The sequence below is a fragment of the Silurus aristotelis genome (assembly GCF_946808225.1).
Source record: "Silurus aristotelis genome assembly, chromosome: 26".
Lineage (NCBI taxonomy): Eukaryota > Metazoa > Chordata > Actinopteri > Siluriformes > Siluridae > Silurus > Silurus aristotelis.
The window spans coordinates 16,696,743-16,722,268 of NC_139599.1; the positions used below are offsets into that span (position 1 = coordinate 16,696,743).

Sequence of the window (25,526 nt, forward strand, 5' to 3'; positions counted from 1 at the left end):
ACTATACCAGTCTATACTATACTATACTATACTATACTATACTATACTATACTATACTATACCATACCAGACTATACTATACTATACTATACTATACTATACTATACTATACTATACTATACCAGTCTATACTATACTATACTATACTATACTATACCAGTCTATACTATACTATACTATACTATACCATACCAGACTATACTATACTATACTATACTATACTATACAATACTATACTATACCAGTCTATACTATACTATACCATACCAGACTATACTATACTATACTATACTATACTATACTATACTATACTATACTATACTATACTATACTATACTATACCAGTCTATACTATACTATACTATACTATACTATACTATACTATACTATACCAGTCTATACTATACTTTACTATACTAAACTATACTATACTATACTATACCAGTCTATACTATACTAAACTATACTATACCAGTCTATACTATACTATACTATACTATACTATACTATACTATACTATACTATACCATACCAGACTATACTATACTATACCATACTATACTATACTATACTATACTATACTATACCAGTCTATACTATACAATACTATACTATACTATACTATACTATACTATACTATACTATACTATACCAGTCTATACTATACTATACTATACTATACTATACTATACTATACTATACTATACTATACCATACCAGACTATACTATACTATACTATACTATACTATACTATACTATACTATACTATACTATACCAGTCTATACTATACTATACTAAACTATACTATACTATACTGTACTATACTATACCAGTCTATACTATACTTTACTATACTAAACTATACTATACTATACTATACCAGTCTATACTATACTAAACTATACTATACCATACTATACTATACTATACCAGTCTATACTATACTATACTATACTATACTATACTATACTATACTATACTATACCATACTATACTATACCAGTCTATACTATACTATACTATACTATACTATACTATACTATACTATACCATACCATACCATACCAGACTATACTATACTATACCAGTCTATACTATACTATACTATACTATACTATACTATACTATACTATACTATACTATACTATACTATACCAGACTATACTATACTATACTATACTATACTATACTATACTATACTATACTATACAGCATATACTATACAATACTATACTAAACTATACCATACTGTACCATACTATACTATACTATACTATACTATACTATACTATACTATACTATACCAGTCTATACTATACTATACTATACTATACTATACTATACTATACTATACTATACTATACCAGCATATACTACACAATACTATACTAAACTATACCATACTGTACCATACTATACTATACCTGTCTATACTATACTATACCTGTCTATACTATACTATACTATACTATACCTGTCTATACTATACTATACTTGTCTATACTATACTATACTATACTATACTATACTATACTATACTATACTATACTATACTATACTATTCTATACTATACTATACCAGTCTATACTGTACTATACTATACTATACTATACTATACTATACTATACTATACTATACTATACTATACTATACTGCATTGCATCTTACTGTACCATGTACCCTAAGTATACCACACTATATTATAGAATACCATGTATGCTATATACACTATAGTATATTGTACTGTACTGTACTATGGCATACCACATCATGCTTGTAGCTAACAATGAATGGAGTCTTATGGGTTTTAGAATCACAAACATCTGTTAGAGTAAATGTTCTCTCTGCCTGTCTCTCAGTTAATGGAGGCTCAGATGCAGCTCTACCCTGGTTTGATTCAGCCAAAGTCCGACATTAGCTTACAGAGTGATGGAAATGAAACCAATCTGCTGCAACGTGGGCCAGTGGGTCTTGAGGTCCAGGGCTCAGGGGGTGTGGCTGAGACACGGATCGTGCGCCTGATTGAGCCACTGAAAGAAAGGAGGCGGATTCTTCTGGCCTCCAAAGAAATGCACCAAGTCACACAGGACCTAGAAGATGAGATTGTAAGCCTCTGTTCTTCTCTGATCCCACTACTGCTTTTCTGACTGGCTGGATCGAACAGCATGTATTTGCACTTTGATGAAATTATATTGGTTTTTATAATTTCTCTCTTTTTCTCTGTGATGTTTTGCTCTGCTTCTTCTGACAGCTGTGGATTCAAGAGCGTTTACCACTGGCATCCTCTACGGAATATGGCACCAACATGCAGAGCGTTCAGCAGCTTGTTAAAAACCATGAGGTGAGACTCTGAAGAATAAGCGCCAAACAAACTTTAGTTTTTTAATATCAGTTAGTCACATGCGATTTCTGTTGCAGCTCTCTCCTGCGATGTTTCTCTGTCACACCATTACATTTTACATAGAAAAACAGAGTTTTCACTGCATACCAGTTTGCTTGTTTGCTTTACAGGCTTTGCAGATGGAGATGCAGGCCAGAAAGGGGCGTGTGGAAGAGGTGCTGGAGAGAGCCGAGGCAGTCGCCGCCCTTCGCACTCCGGAGGTGGAGATCGTCCGAGAGGGAGCGATGCACGTGAGGCAGCTGTGGGAGGTGCTACAGGTGGAGGCGGAGCGTCGTACGGTCATGCTGGATGCAGTAAGCCACGCCCAGCAGTACTACACGGAGGCAGCCAAAGCAGAGTCGTGGCTCAGCGGGCAAAAGCTTCATGTTCTCAATAAGGAGAACGGCAGTGTAAGACCATGTAGAACATATACGTGGTACACATGGACATTTACGAACTACAAATTTTCACATTTTCTGATTATTAATCACCTTTTTCCATTATTTCCTTATGGTGTGCTCTGTGTGTGTGTGTGTGTGTGTGTGTGTGTGTGTGTGTGTGTGTGTGTGTGTGTGTGTGTGTGTGTGTGTTTGTGTGTGTCTGCAGGATGAAGCCAGCACATTACGGCTGCTGAAGGAACAGTTGGCTTTAGAGCAGAAGGTGGAGACTTATGCAGAGACTGTGGGATTCCTGTCTCAGCAGTGCCGGCGCATGTTGGAGCTTGGACACCCTGACAGGTAAACACCTACCCAAACACCTTAACAGATAAACACCTAGATAAACACCTGTACAAGTAAACTTATATGTTAGTTATATGTTGGTTCCCCTTGTCAGTGAGCAGATCACCAAGCAGCAGGCGCATATCGATCGGCTCTACGTCTCCCTAAAGGACCTGGTGGAGCAGAAGAAAACCAAGCTGGAGCAGCAGTACTGGCTCTACCAGCTAAAGAAGGAGGTGGAGGCTCTGGAGAAGTGGATCTCTGAGAGAGAAGCTGTAGCCAGCTCTACTGAACTCGGCCAGGACCTGGAGCATGTCACAGTCAGTTTCTATCCCTCACACACACACACACACACACACACACACACACACACACACACACACACACACACACACACACACACTTTCACACAATTGATGAGATCATCTTTATGATCTTCATAGTGACTGTGTTATGATCTGGTCGTGTGCAGGTGCTGCAGGAGAAGTTCACAGAGTTCCGGGCTGAAACGAGCGCCGTAGGTCAGAGGCAGATGGACTCGGTGAACAAGATGGTGAACGAGATGATCGACTGCGGCCACGCTGACGCCGCCACCATCGCTGAGTGGAAGGACGGCCTGAACGAGTCGTGGGCCGACCTGCAGGAGCTGATGGAGACCAGAGCACAGATGCTCGCTGCATCACATCAGCTCCACAAGTTCTTCACCAACTGCCAGGAGGTTGAAACATCATCCTCTAATACTCAAACCACACACACACACACCCACACACCCACACACACACGCAGCAAAAACACTCGTAGTTTAGTTTAATTATAATCGCATTACAGTCTTGCATTGTGTGTGTGTGTGTGTGTGTGTGTGTGTGTGTGTGTGTGTGTGTGTGTGTGTGTGTGTATATATGTGTGTGTGTGTGTGTGTTTAGGTGCTGTTGCAAATTGAGGGGAAGATGAGGCAGTTACCAGAGGTGCGTTCGTGTCAGGTGAGCACCGCCAAACCTGGCACCCTACAGAGACTGCTGCACTCCTTTGAACACTCTCTGCAGCTGCTTGTTTCACAGGTGAGGAACACACACACACACACACCTACACGCACACACACACACACACACACACAGTAAAAAAACATTCTGCTACACTCATATCCCCTGTTTTACTCTCATACACTTTTATTTACTTTACTACTGTCTTATACACTCATACACTCCGCTATACTCTTTTACATTCATACACTCGCACACACTTGAACACTGCTGGTTGTACTTTAATTTGGCATGTATATCTTTATTTTTTCAATAATTTTTTACCCCCTCAATAACTTACTGTACCTTCTAATTAACATCCAGCTTAATTTATAGCACGGCTTTGATAAATTCTCAATTCTGATTTGTCAATTCTGACACCTCTGGCGTTCATTTCTCGCTAACAGCAGCTCTGACTGTAGTGCAAATGCACAGGTTTAAATTAATGCACTGATTTTAATGTGCGATTGCTTCCACAGTAACAGCTCATTCAAATGGGCTTCACTTCTACGGCAGACACTGTTTTATTCCTTACAAAGCTCATCATTCTTATCTCAATGACTTGTATCGCCATTTCATCGACTTTTGAGGTCCACAAAAGTTGCATTGGGCTCAATTATTCAGCGTATCTATACTTTCCTTAAACAAAATTGTATGTATTCTGACAATTTGGCATTTTTGACACGATCAGGTGCGGCAGCTGCAAGAGAACGCATCTCAGCTGCGTGCGATCTACGCCGGCGAGAAAGCCGACACCATCTTGGTCCGTGAGCAGGAAGTGATGCATGCATGGAAGGAGCTCCTCCTGGCGTGTGAGGGCAGCCGCGTGCAGGTTACCACGGTGACGGACAAAATCCAGTTCTTCGCCATGGTGCGTGAGCTCAGCATGTGGACTGATGGCATCATTGGACAAATTGGCCCGGTCGAGGACGCACGGTACGAATCGTTATGTATACAAACACACAACATGGAGATCTTATGAACATTTGACATGACAGATGAAGCCTTGACTTTTATTGGTCTTTCAAGCTCTACTGATTGTATATGAAGAGAAAGAGAGAATAAGTAGGAAATATCATCTTATTTATCCTCTTCTGGATTGATTATGTGCTGATTAGTTGTGTATGTGTCTCAGGGACGTGTCCTCTCTGGAGTGTATGATCTCCCAGCACCAAAGCCTGAAGAGTAAAATGGAGAGCAAAAGCAAGAGTTTCATGCACTGTGTGGAGATGGGCAAGATGCTTCTCGCGGCACATAATCCTGCAGCTGAGGAGGTACAGAATGCACACACACACACACACACACACACACACACACACACACACACACACACACACACACACACAAAATTTAGGCTCTTCCGTTTCTCTCCCTCATTCCACCCTGTGTTTGTCTTTCTCTGATGCACGTAGGTGAAGGAGAAGTTGGAGTATGTGATGGCGAAGCAGAAAGATCTGAATGATAAGTGGGAGCAGCACTGGGAGAAACTCCAGCGCAGTAAGCAAATCTGCTAATTTTATTACTGCAGCCTGCCATGTGTAAATGCAACACAAAGCCCCTAACAGTTCGCTTTTTACAGCCATAATTTACACCACAATCAAAATGAAGCCTAAAAACATTGAGCTGGCTAAAATTGGTTGATCTGATCTGAAGAAGCACGAGAGCCTGAAACCGTATCATTCTAACATTATTGACATTGTTCGCATTTACAGTGCAGCAGCGGATACAATCCGCACAGAAAAGCAAGGCTGAAGGGACGTGGCACGCGACGAAGGAGTCGCTGAGCAGCGGCGGCGAGGCAGAGGGCGGAGCTGACGAGGTGGAGCAGCTCATCCGCCGACATGAAGCATTCCGCATGGCAGCGTCTTCGTGGAAGGAGCACTTCAGCTCTTTACGACAGGTTGGCATGACATTTAACAATAAAATTGTTTACTACAACTGTCTCAAACTATACATCAGTCTGTCTAATTGTCTAATCTGTTCACCCATCCTATGTATCTCCAGTTTGTCATCTGTCCATCCATCCATCCATCCATCCATCCATTTATCTATCCATCCCTAACCCTAGATCTATTTATAATTTCAATAATTTATTTAGAATTGTTTTTGTAATCTCCTCCTCTTCTAGGCAGAAAAATTTAAAGAAGAGCAAAGCAAGCAGTCCACCACATCATCTCTTCTCAACAGACAGATGTTTCCTCTGTCTTGCCTCGTGCCCAGCTCTTCCTCGTCGTCCTCTTCCTCCTCTCTTTTCAGGAGCCCTTTGCAGGATATGCTCCTTGAGCCCAAATCTGTTCCAGACCTTACACATACCCCACACGCTTTTGCCCAGAGGCTCGGATCTGCGCTAAATCCTTATGTTCCCGTCATGAATGGCTCTCCCTACCACAGGCTCAGCCAACAAGTCGGGGACCTGGGCACAAACAGCTCCAGTCAAACTGGGTTAAACCAACAAGGTGTTCCGGGGGTGGACAGTTCGAGTTACACTGGCCTAAACCAAGTTGGCATGTTAGGCTCAGACAGCTCCAGCTACACCGGATTAAACCAACAGGGTGTTACAGGGGCCAATGGCCTTAACCCCCTTAGTGGTCTGGGTGTGGCTGAACCCAAAACCACATATGCCTGGCAGCAGCTCAAAGCTGACTTGCAGCCCAGGATCAACCACATGCACCAGGCTGTAGGTCCTCTGCTGGAAGCCCATGCTGGGCACCTGGTCCCAGCAGGTGTGCCAATGGGAACTGAAGCATCCCTGGAGCTGCTCCATGGGCGGTTGCAGAGGGACCCCCGCGGAAGCCGCTCAGACCCGCAGATGGACCACCTGCGCAGGGAGAGGGAGTACCGGCTCGGGCGGCACACCTCAAGTGAGCAGGAGATTCAGGCGCGCCTCAACGAGCTGCCCATGATTGTGCGCCAGGAAAGGCACCAGCGACGCAGACTGGAGCGCCAGTCATCCAGCGAGCAAGAGGGCAGCAGCAGGCACAGACTTCAGAAACATGAATCTAGTGACCAGGAGTCGGGAAAAGAAGGGTCAGACAAGAAGCAAACAGGGTAATTCATGAATGTGTGTGTTTGTGCACATCTTTAATTACATCACTGTTTAATAAAAATGGTGCGTATGCATTTGTAATGAAGACTAAATGGCTAGTCAATTAGCTTGACACATAAAATAAAGAGTAAATATTTATTTACATTTGTAAAAATTAAGAACACAGAGAGTGATGGTCTCACCGGTCTACTCACTAGATGAAGTGTAGAGTGTGTTTTTCGATGCGTTATAGTTCAACCAAAGCTGCATTTTCGTAGCAGAATTTAAATGTGGATTGCTAACTTTCAGAATTAATTTTTAAAAAAGTACAGACGCTATGTAGGATCTACAGCACCATCATGTTATCTATGTACTGTGCACAATCTCAGAATAGAAAGTCTGGAGGAGACCAAGTTCATTGTGTTTTGCAACCTAAACTCTAAGACCTAGATTTTGGTTTACATTGGAGTGTATTAAGAGCATGAGGGATGTGTAACTACTGATCTGTTGTTTATATCATTGATCCATTTTAAAACAATATAAAATGTTAACTCATGTATTCGCGCCTCTTTCTTTTGCTGGTGTAGGGAAAAACGCTCCACCATGGCTGAGATTGTTGAACAGGTGCAGGAGAGAGAAGCATGCCAAGTGAGTATTGATACTTCATTCACCGAACAAAAGCCAATAGACACCGATTTCTTTCCTCTATCAGGCTTTATTCCAGTATTGCTCAAAGTGAAAACATTCAGTTATCCCTCATCTTGGTGTCTTAATAACGACCACCTGCAAACACAAACTTGGAAGATTAGAACAGTTTGGAATATACATACAGAAAAATTTATTAAAATCTCTCTATCTTTAAGGCGAGGGGAGAGGTGTATCGTCCTAGCAGCAGTCTTTCCGCTCCTGTCTCTCGTCTTGACCGGCCTCGAGCTCGTGACCGACCAAAACCACGTCGACGACCACGTCCTAAAGAACCCGAGGAGACGCGGCGGTCACGGTCAGCCCCGGCTCAGAGTGCGCCGAGCACACCACAGCCACCCACCCATACCGTACACCAGGAGGGCTTCCTATACCGCAAACACGAAGAGGAGGGCAAGGAAAAGAGCCCAAACAGGTGCTGTTTTTGTGTTAACACATAGATTTATACCACTTTTGTGACATCTTCCTTCTGGACACATAATAATAAATAGTGTTCCCCATTTGCAGCAAGTCGTGGGTGAACCTGTACTGCGTACTCAACAAAGGTGAGATCGGCTTCTACAAGGATGCCAGGAACACGACGACCCCATACAATGATGAGCCTCTCCTCAATCTAGCCATCTGTACCTTCGACACCACCAACGGATACAAAAAGAAGAAGAATGTCTTCATTCTGAGGTGAGACTCCTGAGAGGTTTTACTGAACACATTAAAGGTGCTCATCCATACACATGAAAAATCTTGATTCAGATTTAGGTGGGAGATTTTTTCTTAATGTTACACATTACTTGTAATAATATTATGTGTTAAAAGAGGAGCTGTGATGCTGTGTAATGGGAGACAGCATACTGTATTATAAGTGCTAAGGTTCTCCAGGGTTCTCCAATGGAAAAATAACATTACAGCGAAAAGTGCTGACTTCACCTTTAAATAATGATAGACTCCCTGACGTGAGGCATGTGTTGTTTTGACCCACTGCAGGAGTGAAACCGATGGGGACTATATATTCCTGGCTAAAGACGAGGTAAGACTAATGATAGAAGATCTAGATTTCATTCAAATGGTTATGAAAAGTATCCAGAAAATGAAAACTCTTCATTTTGGTGATCTTGCATTTTTTCTTTTTGTGTCTCATGCATAATGGGACCTTTCTCCTTGATTACTGAACATGTGTATGTGTGGATGTATTCAGGAGGACCTGAAGCGTTGGGTGAACAGCATAAATGCCAGCCTAAACGAAATCGAGGAGATCGCCAAATGGGAGAAACCCACCACCTCCTCCACCGACCCCGACAAATCAGAACGCAAGGAGCGCTCCGAGGGGGCGGAGCCGTCAGAGAAGTCAGAACGCTCGGACCGATCGGACAAGCGAGAGGGGGAAAAAAGCTCTGAAAGCTCCGAAAAGAGGGACACGTTGGAGAGAGTGAGGATGGAGCGACGAGGGAGGGAGCGAGGAGAGAGGGAGAGAGGAGAGCGAGGAGAAAGAGGAGAGCGAGAAGAAAGAGGAGAGCGAGGAGAAAGAGGAACCAGAGAGAAGGAAAGAGAAAGAGAGAGGGAGAGGGAGAAAGGAGATCGGAGTTCCAGGGGTTCGAGCACCTCGGGGAAAAGTAAATGATGACACTCAGCTCACCAATCAATCCATCCATCTTTCTACAGATCCACCGAGAGTGGAGGAGAGAAGAAGAACGAGTGCTTTAACTTCTCTGCCCGTCCTCCCCCCCGATGACATGCTGGTGAGGTTTTTCTTGTAAATCCAGCATCCAAAGAGACCATCTGCAAAAAGCGTAGGAATTTAATCTCGTCCAATAATTAGTAGTAAACGAAGACAAAAAAAAAGTCCCCTAGATATCTGACAAACCTTTTTCCTTTACAAAAGCAATATGATGTATGCAGTAGATGATTTATTATCTGATTCATATTTACCCCTGTGTGTGTGTGTGTGTGTGTGTGTGTGTGTGTGTGTGTGTGTGTGTGTGTGTGTGTGGGTATATGCAAGAGGTGGGCGTTAGGAAAAAGTGTGCAAACGTGAAACGTGAAGGACACTCACGACTGGTATCGAAAATCAGCCACATGCAGACGCACTCACACGTGGAGCCACACACACTTTGTACGTGCCACCGATTTAGGCCGCCATCGTAACCATGCGTCAGTAGCTAATCATATTAAACCAGTCATTCATCTACAGTAAAAGCTTCTAGATCTTAATCCTTGACATATACACCTCTGTATCTCCTGTACACATTCACTCCGAACCAGGATATGTTCAGTGTCTGAAAATTGTGTGTTCGGGTTTGTACCAGAGTTACGAGGCTAACAATGTCACCTAAAATTAGAGCCATTAGTTTTGAGTAAATCAAAAGTGATTTCAACAAAAAATTGTTGTTTTCAGAGTTACCAATTCTCCAAAACAAGTCAGCACATGAACAATATGGAGATTTTTTGAGGATTCGAATGAAAAGCTGTGTGGAAAGTTCAGCTAGTTTAAATACAGAGTCTCAATACTGATGTAAACGTTTTAGATTTGTTGTTGGTTAAACGGAACGCATTCATAAACTTCATTCACTTGGATCAAGTGCTATTTTATAAGCTGAGGAAACCGGCTTACCTTTTTCTGTTACGTCGTCTTGTATCACAAGTACGTGCGCATAACCTGACTCTGAACACGAGGAACTTTCCCCCCCTGTGTGAATAAGGGATTTGTTAGCTACATTAGCCTCGTAAACTTGAGTGCATTCTAAAGAACCAAACGTCATACACTGGGCAGGTCGAAAGGTTAACTTAAAAAAAAAAAAAAGCCTTAATCATCACATGACCTCACTTAACGACAAAGCAATTAAACAAGTCTTGTTCGTGATGAATCTGGAGAAATTTTTGGCGTATGTCTGAAAACTTTACACTACAGGGGTACATAGTGGAGAGCGCCTGAGAAGAATTTGCCCACCTTCCCTGTACTGCTTAGACGACTGTGTGAAAATGAATTGTTAGTATTTGAATTAAAGGCAAAGGAACTCGGAGATTTCGGTCCCGACGTCATCTCCGGGTCACCTTGGCTGATTAGTTCCGTTCGTGCCGTTGTGATGCTGTTACAGACCTTGTATATATCTATACATATCTATAAATATATTTGTATATATATGATAGTCAACAGGAAACTTGTACTACACAAAGCTACACTGAATTTATGCCAAACTTTCATTTACTTTTTAAAATAATCAGAAATATCAACGAGCTAATAACAAAAAGACGTATTACTCGATTAAACTGGGGTTATTTTCCGACTTCATGGCGGAGGGCTAATTGTGAAAAATGCATTCACGTAGGTTTTTTTAGACACATGCCCCATGCGCACACACACACACACACACAAACACACAAACACACAAACACACAGACAATGCAGCAGGGACACTGTCAGCTCACAGCCATGTAGTCACTCCAGCTCTTGCAGGTGCTACAGCATAAAGCATGGAGGACACGGACTCACTCCCCACACACACACACACACACACACACACACATTTACGGCATTTGACAGACTTTCTTATCCAGAGCGACTTACAGGGATAAGGGTCTCGCTCAAGCGCCCAGCAGTGGCCAGAATTTGAACTCACAAACGTCTGATCAAAAGTCCAACATAACCACTGAGTTAACAATCTCCCCATACACTTTCCCTCTCTCTCACTCTTCCTCATTGAGTGAAAATGTTACCTACTAGCATAACCTAGCCTACCCAGGAGCCTTAAAGAACAGTATGGAATCAGTATGGGGTAGTACACTATGGGGTAGTCAATGTGCAGCTTGTATATCAGTACAGATTTACTGTTCTCTGAAAAATAACTCAACATACAACCATTATTAGCAAAAAAACAGGCAAAAGTCAGTCGATTAGCGAGGAATTATGAAACTCGGGGACGGAAACGTGGTCAGGGGAATAAAAAGATCAGAACAGATCAAAGTCGCAGAAACCATCAGCTACACAAAAGCGAGCGAATGACGTTGTGTTAAATGTGGGAATAAGAGTGTCTTAAATGATGTGTGTGTGTGTGTGTGTGTGTGTGTGTGTGTGTGTCTAATAGGTTAACATCTGTACCCAATGACTATGAGGTATTGTGAGAGTGGGAAAGTGTGGGTGTGTGTTGGAAGTTGGAGTCTGTGACTTATATATTTGTATGATGTAGCGATTGCAGGGAGGTGAAGTTTCTACCTGGTGGAGAGCTGACAAACCTTTCAGTGCCAGAATCAGACCGGACAGAATATTGCTCCCACCACAGAGTGTGTTTTATACGCTTGTGTGGTGTTGCAAAAGCGTCAAACCACAGAACGCTTTACTCTTTACTCTTTCTCTTACTTGTTTTGGAGGTCAAGCTCGGCCATATTTTTTACTAACATTTACGTCCATTCTTTACAACCCCCTTACACACAACCACCACGTCCACCACCACGTCCACCACCACCATGTCTTCCAGTTTTTCATTGTGGAAAAGGTTTTTTATATTTTTTAAACGTGAGTACAGTAAAGTCCAGATGCTGATCATATCTCCTTTGATTCTGATAGACATGTGGATGCACTTTTTTTTGCCTCATAGACTTATGTGCCATAAAAGTCATCGGTTTTATATTTAACGCGCCATGACGTCACCAACAAGATCGAGTTTGATGTGTTTGTATTGCATCCGCTGGGTTTTTAGTTCTCGACTTGCACAAAACATGCACAAGCGCTAGTACTCGTACAAGTACTCGTAGCTGTTTTTTTCATCATCTTGGGTGGTAAATCGATCGTTGGAACTCGTCACATTATTGTTAACTGAATGTCAAAATTCCTGACCCCTATATTCATGCTAGTGGGTTAATCAAGGGTTTTCTCAATCTCTATGCAAATTCGAAACAATGCTGTAAAGGCACCAAATTCGATTGATCTTTTCTGGATAATTCTGAATGAGCGTGTGGTACGACATTTTTTTTGGTTCCCCGCTCACTCACTCGTTAACGCCATTTATTTTGTCTGATTACCAGAAAAATGGGGGAAACGACTATAACCTTGCTTTTTATCTTCTTCTTTCACATGTCACCTCATTAAATGTTAATAGAGACATTTTGGGGTCAAATTACAGCTTGAAAGGAAGTAAGAAATGTCACTGGTGTCCCTAGTGAACGTACCAAGCAAGTAAAATTAGCTTTCTTCGATAATCCGATTTGAGATTGAAGCCAGTAGAGAGCATGTAACGTGTAAACCGAATATCTTTTGCCACTTACCATTTTTCAAGTTGGAATTTAAGACATCGCTTGATAGTGAAAACAGTAAGCATTGAGCATTGAGATTAGCATACTGTTTCTCATACAGAGCTAATCAGATCTGATTTCTTCATCACTTTGAGCTAGCTCTGAGATGAGCTCAGTCATGTGTGTGTGTGTGTGTGTGTGTGTGTGTGTGTGTGTGTGTGTGTGTGTGTGTGTGTGTGTGTGTGTGTGTGAGTGTATGTAGCAAATGTACATGAACCTCAAGCAAAATGAATATGTCACTGATCTAGACTCTGGAGAACGCCCTCGTTTCTCCTGCAGAGAGTTTGAATGTGTGAGAAATGGAGAGAGAGAAAGAGAGAGAGAGAGAGAGAGAGAGAGAGAGAGAGAGAGAGAGAGAGAGAGAGAGAGAGAGAGAGAGAAAGTGGTGAAAGACAGAACAAGAACTCAAGTCTTGGCAAAGAGACCTATGTGAAATGTAGGCCACCTGCTTTTCCCATCACAGCACATTCACAAGGTTCCCCATGTAGTGCCCTTGATTTGATTGAGATTTTACCTATTAAGTCTATTCTGAGAGCGCAAATCTAACGAATGTGTCACTTCTTACCACATGAATTCCGATGTTTGTGGAGAGATACAAGTTACCCAGAATCTTTCTCTCAGATAATTCACCAACATGTCGTTTTACATCACAAGAGTTCCTACAGAATCCAGACTGCACCCTTCTTGCCTGATATTGGGGTCATCATTAAAAAAAAGCACAATATTACATCATCTAGATGATTTGGAGGTGATTTCAGTGGCTGCAGCATCTCTGACCTGCACCCCCCCCCCTTCTCCCCCAACACCACCTACGGAGCAGCTCTTCACGAGTAAACCCAGAGATTTGTAGTTCCACCACGAGAGGGCAGCAATGCTCACTATTTCAAAACTCCAGAACATTCTACAGGAACTTCTCTCTGACACATGGACAATAGACAGGTCTTGGTTCACCACTTTTTTCTCTGCCCCTTGTATCATCGCTGGGCTTGACCTTGTCCTTGCACTCACAAGTTTGTATTTTTCGTTTGCTGCTGTACAAATGAGACATGGCCACCAAGGGTTTTGTTATTACGTGGCTTGAGATATTTGCTCGTGCCCCCGGACATCATGGACGTTATGCGGAGATTGCGGGTGTGTGCACCTTTGTTTCCAGATCGAAATAATAACAATTTCTCACAAGGAACGTAGAAGAAAAACCACTAATACGTTGCATGAATGAGAACATAGTGGAGATTCCTATGCAACAGCTGTGCATGTTTATCCAATGGGGCTCGAACCCCCAGCAAAAAGGACTGATGTTGATGATGATAATTTTGATGATGATGATAATGATGAGGAAGGGTAATGCAGATAATGTGTATTAACTGAGATGTGTCATTAAAACATTATGTACTGGTAGTCTGCTGGACTCATTACAGAGTTGTATATATGACCATGGTGTTGAGTCTTTATTTGGGCTGTGTGGATAATAATCTCATCACACACATATATACACACACACACACACACACACACACACACACACACACAGAGGCATATGGACATTCAATGCCTCCCAGATGAGGATGGGTTCTCTTTTGAGTCTGGTTCCTCTCAAGTTTTCTTCCTCATATCTCCTCAGGGAGTTTTTCCATGCCGTTGTCACCACTGGCTCACTCATTGGGAAAACACTTATAGGGACTTAATGATAACATATAAATTTATATTTTATAACCTATTTATCTCTGACTAGCTGCTTTGGGAAAATGTCCATTGTTAAAAGCACTTTACAAATAAAAATGAATTAAGTTGAATTTAATTTATATATTTACATATATTTAATTATATGATGATTGTAGTGTTTTATAAACACATAAACACACATCTGTGTAGGAGAGTGTACATGCCACATGGCTTACATTTCATATGTTTCATACGGTGTGTTCTTCATTGTATTCAAATTGAGAAGACATCTGACATGCAGCTTGGACAAGGTAAACGAGTGGTGTTTGAGTGGGGTGTTTATTTAGGGGGGTGGAGCATGTAGAATCCAGGAATGGATAGAATCAGGTTCTTTTTATACACTCAATTACCAAAAGTATTGGGACGCCTGATTTTTTCCAGCCATGTGTGGTTCTTCCCTAAACTGTTACCACAAAGTCAGAGGCACACGTTTGTATAGGACTCCTTTGGATGCTTTTCCCCTCACTTGATCTAAGAACCCAAACCTGTTCCAGCATGACAATGCACTTGTGCGGAAAGCCAGCTCCATAAAGATCTAGTTTATAGTTATGAAGGAAGATCTTGAGTGGCCTGCTATATCTGCCCTCAATCCTTTTGAACACCTCCGTACATCATTGAACACATCAGTACCTGACTTTACTAACATTCTTGTGGCTGAATGATTATCACACCAAATCTAATGGAACATCTTCCCAGAAGATTGACGGATATGATAAGAGCAAATGAGGACTGTGGGACGTGGGATATTCAGAAAGAAGGATATGTGAATGGTATGATCAGGTGTCCACAAACCTTTGAGTGACTCCTGACCATATTGCTTTGTTTGTTTGTTTTCATCGTGAACATTCTTTCCTGGAAAACTAGTTTAAAAAAAAAACCTGACCAATCAGAATCGAGTTTTAAAAACCGGCAGATGGCGCCAGATCCACTTCTTTTTGACAGCATTGCGAGTAAAAGGTGATCCAAACTTCCTGTTCAGTGAAATGGCGACGTGGGGCAGATTCGGGGCGAGTTTGCGGAACTTGTTCAGGGGTTCCTGGAGCCTGGGCAGTAAGGTCCCGCTGAACCCGGCGGTAGGAGGCGCGGTGTTGGGCTGCCTAGTCGCCGGCGGGGTTCTCCGCTATCACCGCGAGCCGCGCTGGAAATGTTTTCACCCGGCCGTGTACGCCAAAGAGACCGTGGTAAGGGGCGGAGGGGTATTTAATTATGGAGTTTTGTTTTGTTACAGAAGTATAAGGTGTGACAAAACAACCAGAAAACTGCTAATTTACCCCATAAGTACTTATTATATAGTGCACAGTGTATCCAAACCACTCCCTGAGATTCATGATTGAAGTTAAGGCTGGACCGATATCACGGACACGGTATGATCGCGATACAAACGGCAACACGATTTCCGGTATATCGCGGTACTTGGTAAACAATAGCGCTACAAACACATGGTTGATGCCATCACGCATATGCATGTATTATATGAACAAAATTATTTGGACTCTTCCAGACATATGTGGTTCTTCCTCAAACAAAGTTGGTGGTCTTTAAATGTAAAAACAAGACACTTAAACTTGGAGAGCCAAACCTTTTCCAGCATGACAATTCCTTACATGGGTTGGAACTGTGTGGAAGGTCTCCTATAGAGCTCCAATTCTGTCTTCACACTGACTGCACCCCAGACCTCCTCACCTCACCTTCATCAGTACCTGACTTTACTAACACCCTTGTGTCTGAATAAATCTTCACAAAACCTAGTGGAACATCTTCCCAGGAGAGCGGAGGTTCTTATAACAGGAAATGGGAACTCAACGTGGAATCGAATGTTCAAAAGAAGAAATCTTATGCTCAGGTTTTGCAGCTTCTATGCATCTTGTTTAGGTTTCATTTATTTGTGTGTTTTCTTACGTTTCTACAGCGTTGCGTTTTGATGTGATGGCCAAGCTCACGTGTGACGTGTGTTTTTCAGGATGATGACGCCCGTACTCCAGCAGTGTCGATGCGCCGTTTGCGATTCAACCAGTTTGCCTCTGTGATTTATGAGTTGGAGCCGTATATGACGCCCAGAGACTTCCTGTACTCCATCCTGCTGGAGCATGCAGAACGTGAGACACACACTTCTTTCATTACTGTATTCTCCAAGCTCATTCACAGGCCTGTTTGTTAGCTAATTGCCAAAGTGTGTCCAGTGCAAAGGTAATAAAATGTCCAGCTGTGCCCACACACACACACACACACACACACACACACACACACACACACACACACACACACACTACGTGTAATAAACATATACAGTGTGAATCTGTCAGGCAGAAATGGCCCCTCAGGCTGGTATGTAATATATGAACCACAGTTTTATGGGTTAATGCACGTGAATGAACACACGTCACAAGATGAGTTCAAACGCAGCAGGTGAGTTGTAGGTCAGATCATCCTTCACAATTCAGACAGGGTTTTCTTCAAATAAAATTGCCATTGTTTTAGTCGTTAACTCAATATAGTGCGTTTTCTCCACGTTTTTTTGTGTGTTTTTGGTCTGTGAATAAGATCAAAGCCTGAGTTTTCATTCTCACGTGGTGGAAAGATTTGGGATGAAGCAAGGAAAAGTCTTTTTAATGTGTTTTTGTTGCCAATACAGTTCAGATATCAGAATCAGAAAACTTTCTTGTATTGTTGGGTTACATTTGCTCACAGTGAAATTTAAATAACGAATAAATTTAAATAATAAAAAGAAAACTTTAAATAAATCTACATATGAGGGTATAAATTAGGCGAAATGAAATGTGTAGCTGCAGTGAAACAGGTGGCAGAGAAGTGATGGTTATACAAGTTATTGCACATGAAACTATTATTATTGAGATATTACCATTATATAAATGTGTCATGAAAATCTATAACTTTATTTCTGTTATCTATAACATGGCTATTATTCATGAGATATTTACTTATTCATTACATATAAAAATATACATTGTAGTCTTATCTTTATCTATAAATAAGTTCCACATGTCCTTCTGGACAAAGACGTCTGTTACTGTTTTAGAAGTAGGATTTGTGAATGTAGTGCAGATGTTTGTTGGCTATTTCAGTTCCGCTAACGGTGAAACTTTGCTAGTGCTAGCTAGCGCTAGCTAACAGTGGAAGAAATGGGCTCGTTCTCAACACTCTAAAATGACGTTTATATCAGAGATCAGAGAGAAAACGCTTTGTTTAAAGTGTCTCATCGCTCTTTCTTTTTATTCCCATTCAGATAAACTGCACAAGAGGCACCTGACCAACATGGTGAGTGTAAATCCATGTGAATTTCTTTCTGTAACAAATAAAAGTGTAAAAAGTTGTAAGATGTTTTTTTTTATATAGTTTTGATTCTTGTTTGTACCAATCATCATGGAGTTCAGTGGGAAACCTTCCTCATAATCATTACGCAATCAAATATATTTATGGCATTTGGCAGACACCATTCCAATGATCTCATGTATATAACTGAGCAGTTGAGGTTTAAGGGCCTTGCTCAGGGGCCCAACAGTAGCAACATGGTGGTGCTGAAATTTAAACTCAACATCTAAACCATTGAGCTCAACACATGAGCTTGGGTTTTTGGGATAATAATTGTGATTGGCTGTTCTACAGGAAATGGAGAAGATGCTGACAGTGGCATCCAAAGCCAAGGCAGGAAGCAACCTGTTCAGAGGAATTGGAGACAACGGTACACACGTACACACTCACTCTTAGATTTCCACTGCACTTGTCTTGTTTCCTCTCTTTACTCTGTTTGTGGTGTGTTTACAGGGCTGATCTCCTACACAGAATACCTGTTCCTGCTGACCATCCTCACCAGTAAGTTCTTCGAGTCCTCCTCATTCTCCTCGTTTCTTCTCGTCCACCAGCTTTTCAGCAGCAGAACATCTCCATGTCGGTAAAAGAAACCGAGATGTTGCATTAAAAACACCAGACGTAAAGTTTTGAGGAAGAAACCTTAAGAGGAACCAGACTCAAACAGGAACTCGTCCTCATCACCGGATAATAATTCATTGTTAACTGATGGAGTCTCGAGTGAATCGTTCTAACCAACACTGTGCTGTGATTTCAGAGCCACACACGGGATTCAACATCGCTTTCAAAATGCTCGACATCGACAGCAACGAGCAGGTGGACAAGAAAGAGTTTGAGAAGGTGAACTACTGACTCTCGTATTGTTTTAATAGCTCGCTTCGTAGAAATAACAATAATAATAATAATGATAAAACAACTATATATTATGCGGACAAATGTTGGTGGACACCTGACCTGAACATGTGCTTTTTGAACAACTGTGTGTTTCCAACTTTGTGGTAACAGTTTGGAGAAGAACTTCATATGGCTGAAAAGGTCAGGTGTCCCAATACTTTTGTCCGAATTTGATGTAATATTTGCTCTATATTTATTCGTTAGTCTCTTTTTTGGCTCAACTTTTGGCTTCTCGATATCAGGAAGACGTTCTCCCCATGTTCTCGGTCTCCATGGTGATACTTGGAGCAAAACCATGGGGTGATTTATTTTTTTCCCCTGAGCATGCTGTCTCTTTAAGAGCCTGGTTTGAAGGGAAGCAGCATTAGCATTGTTAGCATGTTGAAAATTATTCAAATCTGTTGGCTTTGATTAAAAAAAAGAAGCCGTTCATGAGAACTGGACATGGTTGTTTGATTAGAAGTAAACCGGTTGATTGAAGTGTTTACGGTATTTTCTGGATTATGACACACTCGATTGGTGAGGAATCGTTGGATCTGTCTGGGGAAGTCTTCTTCTTCTTCTGAAAAATATTAGAACGTCATCTGATATAAAATGCTACAGGATGAAATATGGTGCAGAAATTGGCATGCCGGTTTATATTCTGCCAATTTATTGGAGCAATTCGTCTTATATATTTGTATAAAAATCATTTGTGTACAGGTATGAGTTGTGCCACCATGGAAGTCTATGTGGTGCTTGAACGTTTTCCTGCTTAGAGTCAATCTGCATCAGATAAATCCTTTAGAAATATTTCTTTGTAAGTACAGGATCGATCACACACACACCTGTCTTGGCGGGATTAAACTCTGCCGTGTATCAGTGCAGGAAATAATATTAAATGCTGAAAAACAGCAACACTAAAAGTAGAAAAATTAAACTAAGAAATTCTGCAGTGTGTGTTTGTGTGCGTGTGCGTGTGCGTGTGTGTGTGCGTGTGTGTGCGTGTGTGTGCGTGTGTGTGTGTGTGTGTACATTTATCCAGGCTTAGTGTAATTACCGTTCAAGCCATTTTGTTAGCTAGCTCCTCAACAACACCATTTTTGTTGATCTGACGACTTGATTGGCTGAAGAAACGTTTCCTCTGAGGATATCTTCAAATGATCTAACTTAGCTCTTAGCTATTCAATACCAGCACACACAGAAATCAATAAACTGCTGTCTCCACCCACCAGTAAAGTCAGTTCAGCAAAACCTGCATCACTGATGTTAGCTGGTAAAATTGTTGCTAACGAAGCAGACACTTCCATGGAGGCCCCCCATTTCCCCGCAATGATGTAATCCAGATTTCTAGCTTCCGAGTTGGCACAAATTCTTGATAATGCATAGTCCAGAAAATGCGCTAACGCTGCTTGGAATGGTGAGGAATGCGGAATTGTCGGTAATGTAGGCAACTGACGCTGCCTTGTCTCTTTTTAACGCTGTTCCCCGGACGCATCAGACAGACCAGAGGTACGTACTCTGGCATGCTGACTGGATTTCAGAGTAGTGTTGTGCTGATTCAGTCAAAAGTCTGCAGCAGGAAGTGGGGAAGCGCCTCGGTGCTGGAGCGCCACAGCACAATAAATGCTTATCATTAGCTAACGGGTTGATTAATGTTAGTGTTCTCGATCTAATGAGGCCCAGTAGCGGAGGAGAAAAAAAACAAAACAAACATTGCAGCAGCATGGACTCCAACCAGCCGAAGGCTTCCCTGCCCTGATCTGCAGACGTTAGAAAATTATTTACAAAATGTCCCACGATGTAAAAAAAAAATAACCCGATGTCTTTGTTCCAAAGCTGAAGAAAATCATCAGTCAACGGAAGGTGGCTAAAGATGTGGCAGAGGTGAGTGTGTGTTTGTCGTCGTCATTGTCGAGTTTTACCAAACAACCGTTCTGATGAAAGTTTTTGTAATTTTCGTATCAAATATCAGTAAATGAGTGAAGATTTTAATGGATAGCGTTTCGACTTAACAAAACTTCAAAAAATTGTCGTTATTCAGGCTTTAGAAAGGATATTTTCGAAACGGATTCCATCTTTGGTTATTGTTTTTTATGGAAGGAGTCTCCAAATTCATTTTCCAACATCTTCAGCACGCCGTAGTTCACGCTTTGTGGTTGCTTAGTAACAAATAACAGCGTTCTGCTGTACGGCCAATTAGTCCGGACAGAACCCGATTAAAATGTAGCAACAATTGTATTTTTTATTTAAATATATTTAAATTAAACAATCACACCACACACACCAAATACCTTGTTATAGGCTCTATAGAGTGAAGTGATGTGTAATGTGTGTGTGAGTTTGTTATTCTACTGCTTTATTTTTTCAGACAGCAGGCTTGGAGGACGTCAGTGAGCCAAGCACCACGCTGCAAGCCTTCTTTTTTGGCCGTAAGGGACAAAATAAACTGCAGTACAAAGAGTTTTGTAGGTCTGTTCTTTTCTAAAGTCTTATGTTTTTGAACAAGCTATTGTTATCAATATTACCAAATTTCCTGATTGTTGGTTCGAATTGATTAGTTTTTTTACCTTGTATCAAACAACTTAATGTAACATTCAACAACCCCCTATTATATAATATACACTAGATTGAAAAAAGTTTGTGGACACCTGAGCATAGGATTGCTATATGCTTCGTTTAGAACATCCCATTCCACATTTATTCTCCTTTTGCTCTTCTGATTAGCTTCACGCTTCTGCCACTAGATTTTGGACTGTGTGCTTGAGGAGATTTGTGGAGATTCATTCAGCCGCAAGGGTGTTGGTAAAGTCAGGTATTGATGTAGGTGAGGTGAGGAGGACCGGGGTGCAGTCAGCATTCACATTTACCCTCAAAGGTGTATAATAGGGTTGGAGCACTATAGCAGGAGAACTTCCATTCCGAACCATGAAGAGCAGATGTTCATGGAGCTGGCTTTCTGCACAGGGGCATTGGAAAAGGTGAAAGCAAATATTTCATGGTACAGGATCCAAAAACTCCTTGCAAACATACAGGTGGAAAAGTCAGGTGTTCCAATACTTTTTGTCCTTATAGTGTGTTCATTTTGTGCTATTTAATAGTAGTAATAAATAATAATTAACACATTTTTATTGTTAATATATTGATTTGTCAGCTGGCTGATTAATGATTAATGCACTTTTTAAAGATTTTATGTTGTTAAAGTTTTTAGGATGTCGTCCCTTTAATGGGATTTATGTAAAATAGGATATTGACCTGAAAATGTTTAAATCCACATACACTGGTTCCTTGTGTAGCTGCGTGTTAAGTGTGTGTATTTTTTGCCGCTGTTCGCAGGTTCATGGTGGATCTCCAGGCAGAGGTGCAGGAGATGGAGTTTCTGCAGTTCTCCAAAGGCATGGACACAATGAGGAGGGAGGATTTTGCTGATTGGCTGCTGCACTACACCAATGAAGAAAACAACACTGAGTACTTGGAGAACCTGAGGAGAAGAATCCCGACAGGACAGGTAAGGGTTTTAGCATTGGGGAAGTTACTCTGGAATTGTGTAATGTTTTCAATGCAGTGTCCGTTTATAAGACGCTCTGACGTAAAGACGTTTGTCTTGTGGGTCTCTGTCTCATCGACTTTTTGTTTAGAGCATCAATTTTGAGGAATTTAAAGCCTTCTGTCTCTTCACCAACAACCTGGAGGACTTCTCCATTTCGGTGAAGATGATCGCCGATGCTAACAGACCAATTGGAATGGGTAACACCTCTCACTTTAATTCGAAGTTGATAAAAATCGTTATAAACATTTATTACTGAAGTTAGCCATTCCGTAGCATTCAAACGTTTTGCCTTGTGAACGGTGCTTCTGTCAAGATTTTGGAACTCTAACAGCATTTCATGGAAATATGACCTCTGATTGTCTTCTTACAAGGAAATAATATTGTTTTGATATTGAGACATATTTTCAGTGCGATCCTCACTTAATTACTGCGATATAATAAGATCATGAGCTCATTTTAACTGGTCATATATCAATATTACGACCGTGTGATATTGGGCTGATTTTTGGTTACGCCGCTGTAACACACAGCATCCCTTTGCTTCCTTCCGCATTTATTGCAGCTCAGTTTAAGAGAGCCGTGAAAATCGCCACCGGACAAGAGCTCTCTGAGAACATCCTCGATACGGTATTCCAGATCTTCGACCTAGACGGAGACAACTGTCTCAGCCACGAAGAGTTCATCGCCGTGATGAAGGACCGAATGCTGCGAGGTCTCAGGGTGAGGGATGGAACCTAAACGATTGTATTTTTGTTACTGATTCAATTGTATTTTTGTTGTTCTTTCACAGTTTGTGCAACTACATGATTTTGCATGATTGTGTTTCTGACAGGTTCAATCTCAGCAGGGCGTGTCTGGTTTCTGGAAGTGTGTGAAGAAAGAAATGCTAAAAGGAGCTCAGGAGGCTCTCAGCCGCAGCAGCAGTCCTTTCTGAAAGGAAAACGCACCTGTTCCAGGGGCCCGGTTTGGCCCTCGGAGTCGCACCACGGCACTCGGCCACTTTCTCAGCCGACCACATCGGTGTTTTGTTTTTTTTCAGTTCTAGTGTCACAATTTCACCATGTGTGTGTATTTTCATATCAGCTTTACTTGATGATGATGATGATGATGTTCTGAAGAATGTGTGTCTCCGACATCGTATGTGTCCAGTATCACTATGTAACACAGAACCATTCATCAGCATGTCAATAATTTTCATCCAGGATGCTTTACTCTTCGGGAATTACTGACTGAATATCCAATAGAATTGATAGGAATTGTATAAAATGTGTACAGGAAACCAGCATCTGCTACTACATTGGGATTCTAGTTTTGGGTATAATAAGTTTTAAAAATACAAAATCAAATCAAATTAAATAAAACAAAACAAAACAGAGTTTTGTAAAAGCTAAGCTGAAATGGTGAGTTTGGTTGTTTTGGGTGCTACAGGGTGAAGCTTTAAAACACTTTTTACTTTATTATTAATAACCATCCAGGTTCAAAGCTTTAATGTAATATGTATCATTTATATAACAATTTATAAAAAGAAATTTTGTTTTATTAGTTTGGTGCCAGATATTGTATTGTTGTTTTGTGCTTTCTGCCATAAATGTCTTTTGTTTTGTGAATTACACTGTTCATATTTTGGTACTTTAATACTCCTAGATTTTGGGTTCCTTAGTCTGATTTCTGCGTCTGAATCTGAGTCTGATTGGCCTGTTTGGTTTGGTGTGTATTCTCATTGCCTGTACAATAACCACAAGCTTCAAGAACATGAGGAACGTGGGAAAAAGTTAAAACCACACAAGAATGTTGAACTCTTTCAGCACAATGCAAAATCATTATAAAGCTTCTAGTTTCAAATATTTTTGTTTTTCAAAGCACCGTTTTACATCCTGCCAATTTAATGTACAGAACAATGTGGTCCATGACCCAAAAATTTCCTGTATTTGGGCAGATTTAGGATCGAATTGATTTCTTGCTGCAGTGTGAGACCAGCATGCGGAGATGATCTTGTGTTTGGAGCACGATTGTTGTATGTCCTCATCTGGAGGAGAGAAAATGCACCAGGGATGTATTCAGACGGACTGAACACTGCGTATGTGCAGATATTTTTATTGCTTTTTTGTGTTTTGTAAATGACACTAATCTGATGTAAATTTGAGCAAAGGCCTATTCACTCTGATTTCTTTGTTTAAAGTAAAACTAATGAAATAATAAATAAATTAATTAAATTATACATGTTTCTAAATGATTTGATACAATTAATAATAAGAATTTGTTTTCTCATTGTAAAGGACTATACATAATAAAAAAAAAAGAAAATATATTAGAGCAGAAATGCAAATAAATATTTGTTTTAAAAAAGCTGTAAATAAATGAAATATACAATATAAGTTGAAAAAAATTAATTAGGGCAATAATACAAGTACATATTTTTGGGGAAAAGTAAAAAAAAAAAAAAAAAACAATATACAGAATAATTATTTATTTCTGAATATATAAGGGTAGAAATGCAAAGAATTAAAAAATAAATCTGAAAATAAATTCTACGATATATATCTAAATAAATAACCAAATTATGGCAGAACTACAAGTAAATTTTGGTTAATAAAAAGTGAACAAAACAAAATCCACAATATATATATATATATATACTCACAAAAACACCAGTGTGAAAGTTTTGGTAGTTTTTTGTTTGTTTTGTTTTGTTTGTTTTGTTACAGCAAGTGGATACAAATTTCATGCAGATTGTTAAATTTTACCCCGTCAGCTTTTTGAGCGTCGAAGCGCTCGTGCGTGACGTCACGCGCATTTCCGCGCTCTCGCTGCTGATAAGTCGGTGGGGTGGCGTGCGCGCGCTCTTGCGGCGAATGGCGCTCGAGCGCTGATGTGAAGTAACGGAATTACAGTGAAAATAATAATAATAATAATTTCTGTGGTAAAA

At 40.9% G+C, this 25,526-nt stretch overlaps 2 protein-coding genes across 2 annotated transcripts in view; both read left to right on the top strand.

Annotated features, from left to right (window-relative positions):
- sptbn4a (spectrin, beta, non-erythrocytic 4a) overlaps positions 1-14,560 on the top strand; it is a 24,019-nt gene extending 9,459 nt beyond the window's left edge. The window contains exons 4-20 of the mRNA XM_083530784.1: positions 1,863-2,108; positions 2,255-2,344; positions 2,515-2,793; positions 2,990-3,120; positions 3,218-3,422; positions 3,575-3,820; positions 4,026-4,160; positions 4,813-5,057; positions 5,257-5,395; positions 5,534-5,618; positions 5,834-6,021; positions 6,250-7,169; positions 7,734-7,794; positions 8,010-8,263; positions 8,356-8,526; positions 8,830-8,872; positions 9,041-14,560. Coding sequence (XP_083386910.1) covers positions 1,863-2,108; positions 2,255-2,344; positions 2,515-2,793; positions 2,990-3,120; positions 3,218-3,422; positions 3,575-3,820; positions 4,026-4,160; positions 4,813-5,057; positions 5,257-5,395; positions 5,534-5,618; positions 5,834-6,021; positions 6,250-7,169; positions 7,734-7,794; positions 8,010-8,263; positions 8,356-8,526; positions 8,830-8,872; positions 9,041-9,463 — 3,861 coding nt within the window. The 3' untranslated portion in view covers positions 9,464-14,560. The remainder of the gene's footprint in view (positions 1-1,862; positions 2,109-2,254; positions 2,345-2,514; positions 2,794-2,989; positions 3,121-3,217; positions 3,423-3,574; positions 3,821-4,025; positions 4,161-4,812; positions 5,058-5,256; positions 5,396-5,533; positions 5,619-5,833; positions 6,022-6,249; positions 7,170-7,733; positions 7,795-8,009; positions 8,264-8,355; positions 8,527-8,829; positions 8,873-9,040) is intronic.
- A 1,207-nt stretch (positions 14,561-15,767) lies between these two features.
- On the top strand, positions 15,768-24,648 carry micu2 (mitochondrial calcium uptake 2). The gene is made up of 12 exons (XM_083530848.1): positions 15,768-16,031; positions 16,811-16,946; positions 18,095-18,126; positions 18,475-18,550; positions 18,634-18,681; positions 18,935-19,017; positions 20,890-20,937; positions 21,422-21,522; positions 22,387-22,558; positions 22,689-22,797; positions 23,163-23,320; positions 23,433-24,648. Exons 1-12 carry the CDS (start codon positions 15,834-15,836, stop codon positions 23,532-23,534), a joined length of 1,263 nt encoding a protein of 420 aa, XP_083386974.1. The 5' UTR covers positions 15,768-15,833; the 3' UTR covers positions 23,535-24,648.
- The last annotated feature ends 878 nt before the right edge of the window (positions 24,649-25,526 follow it).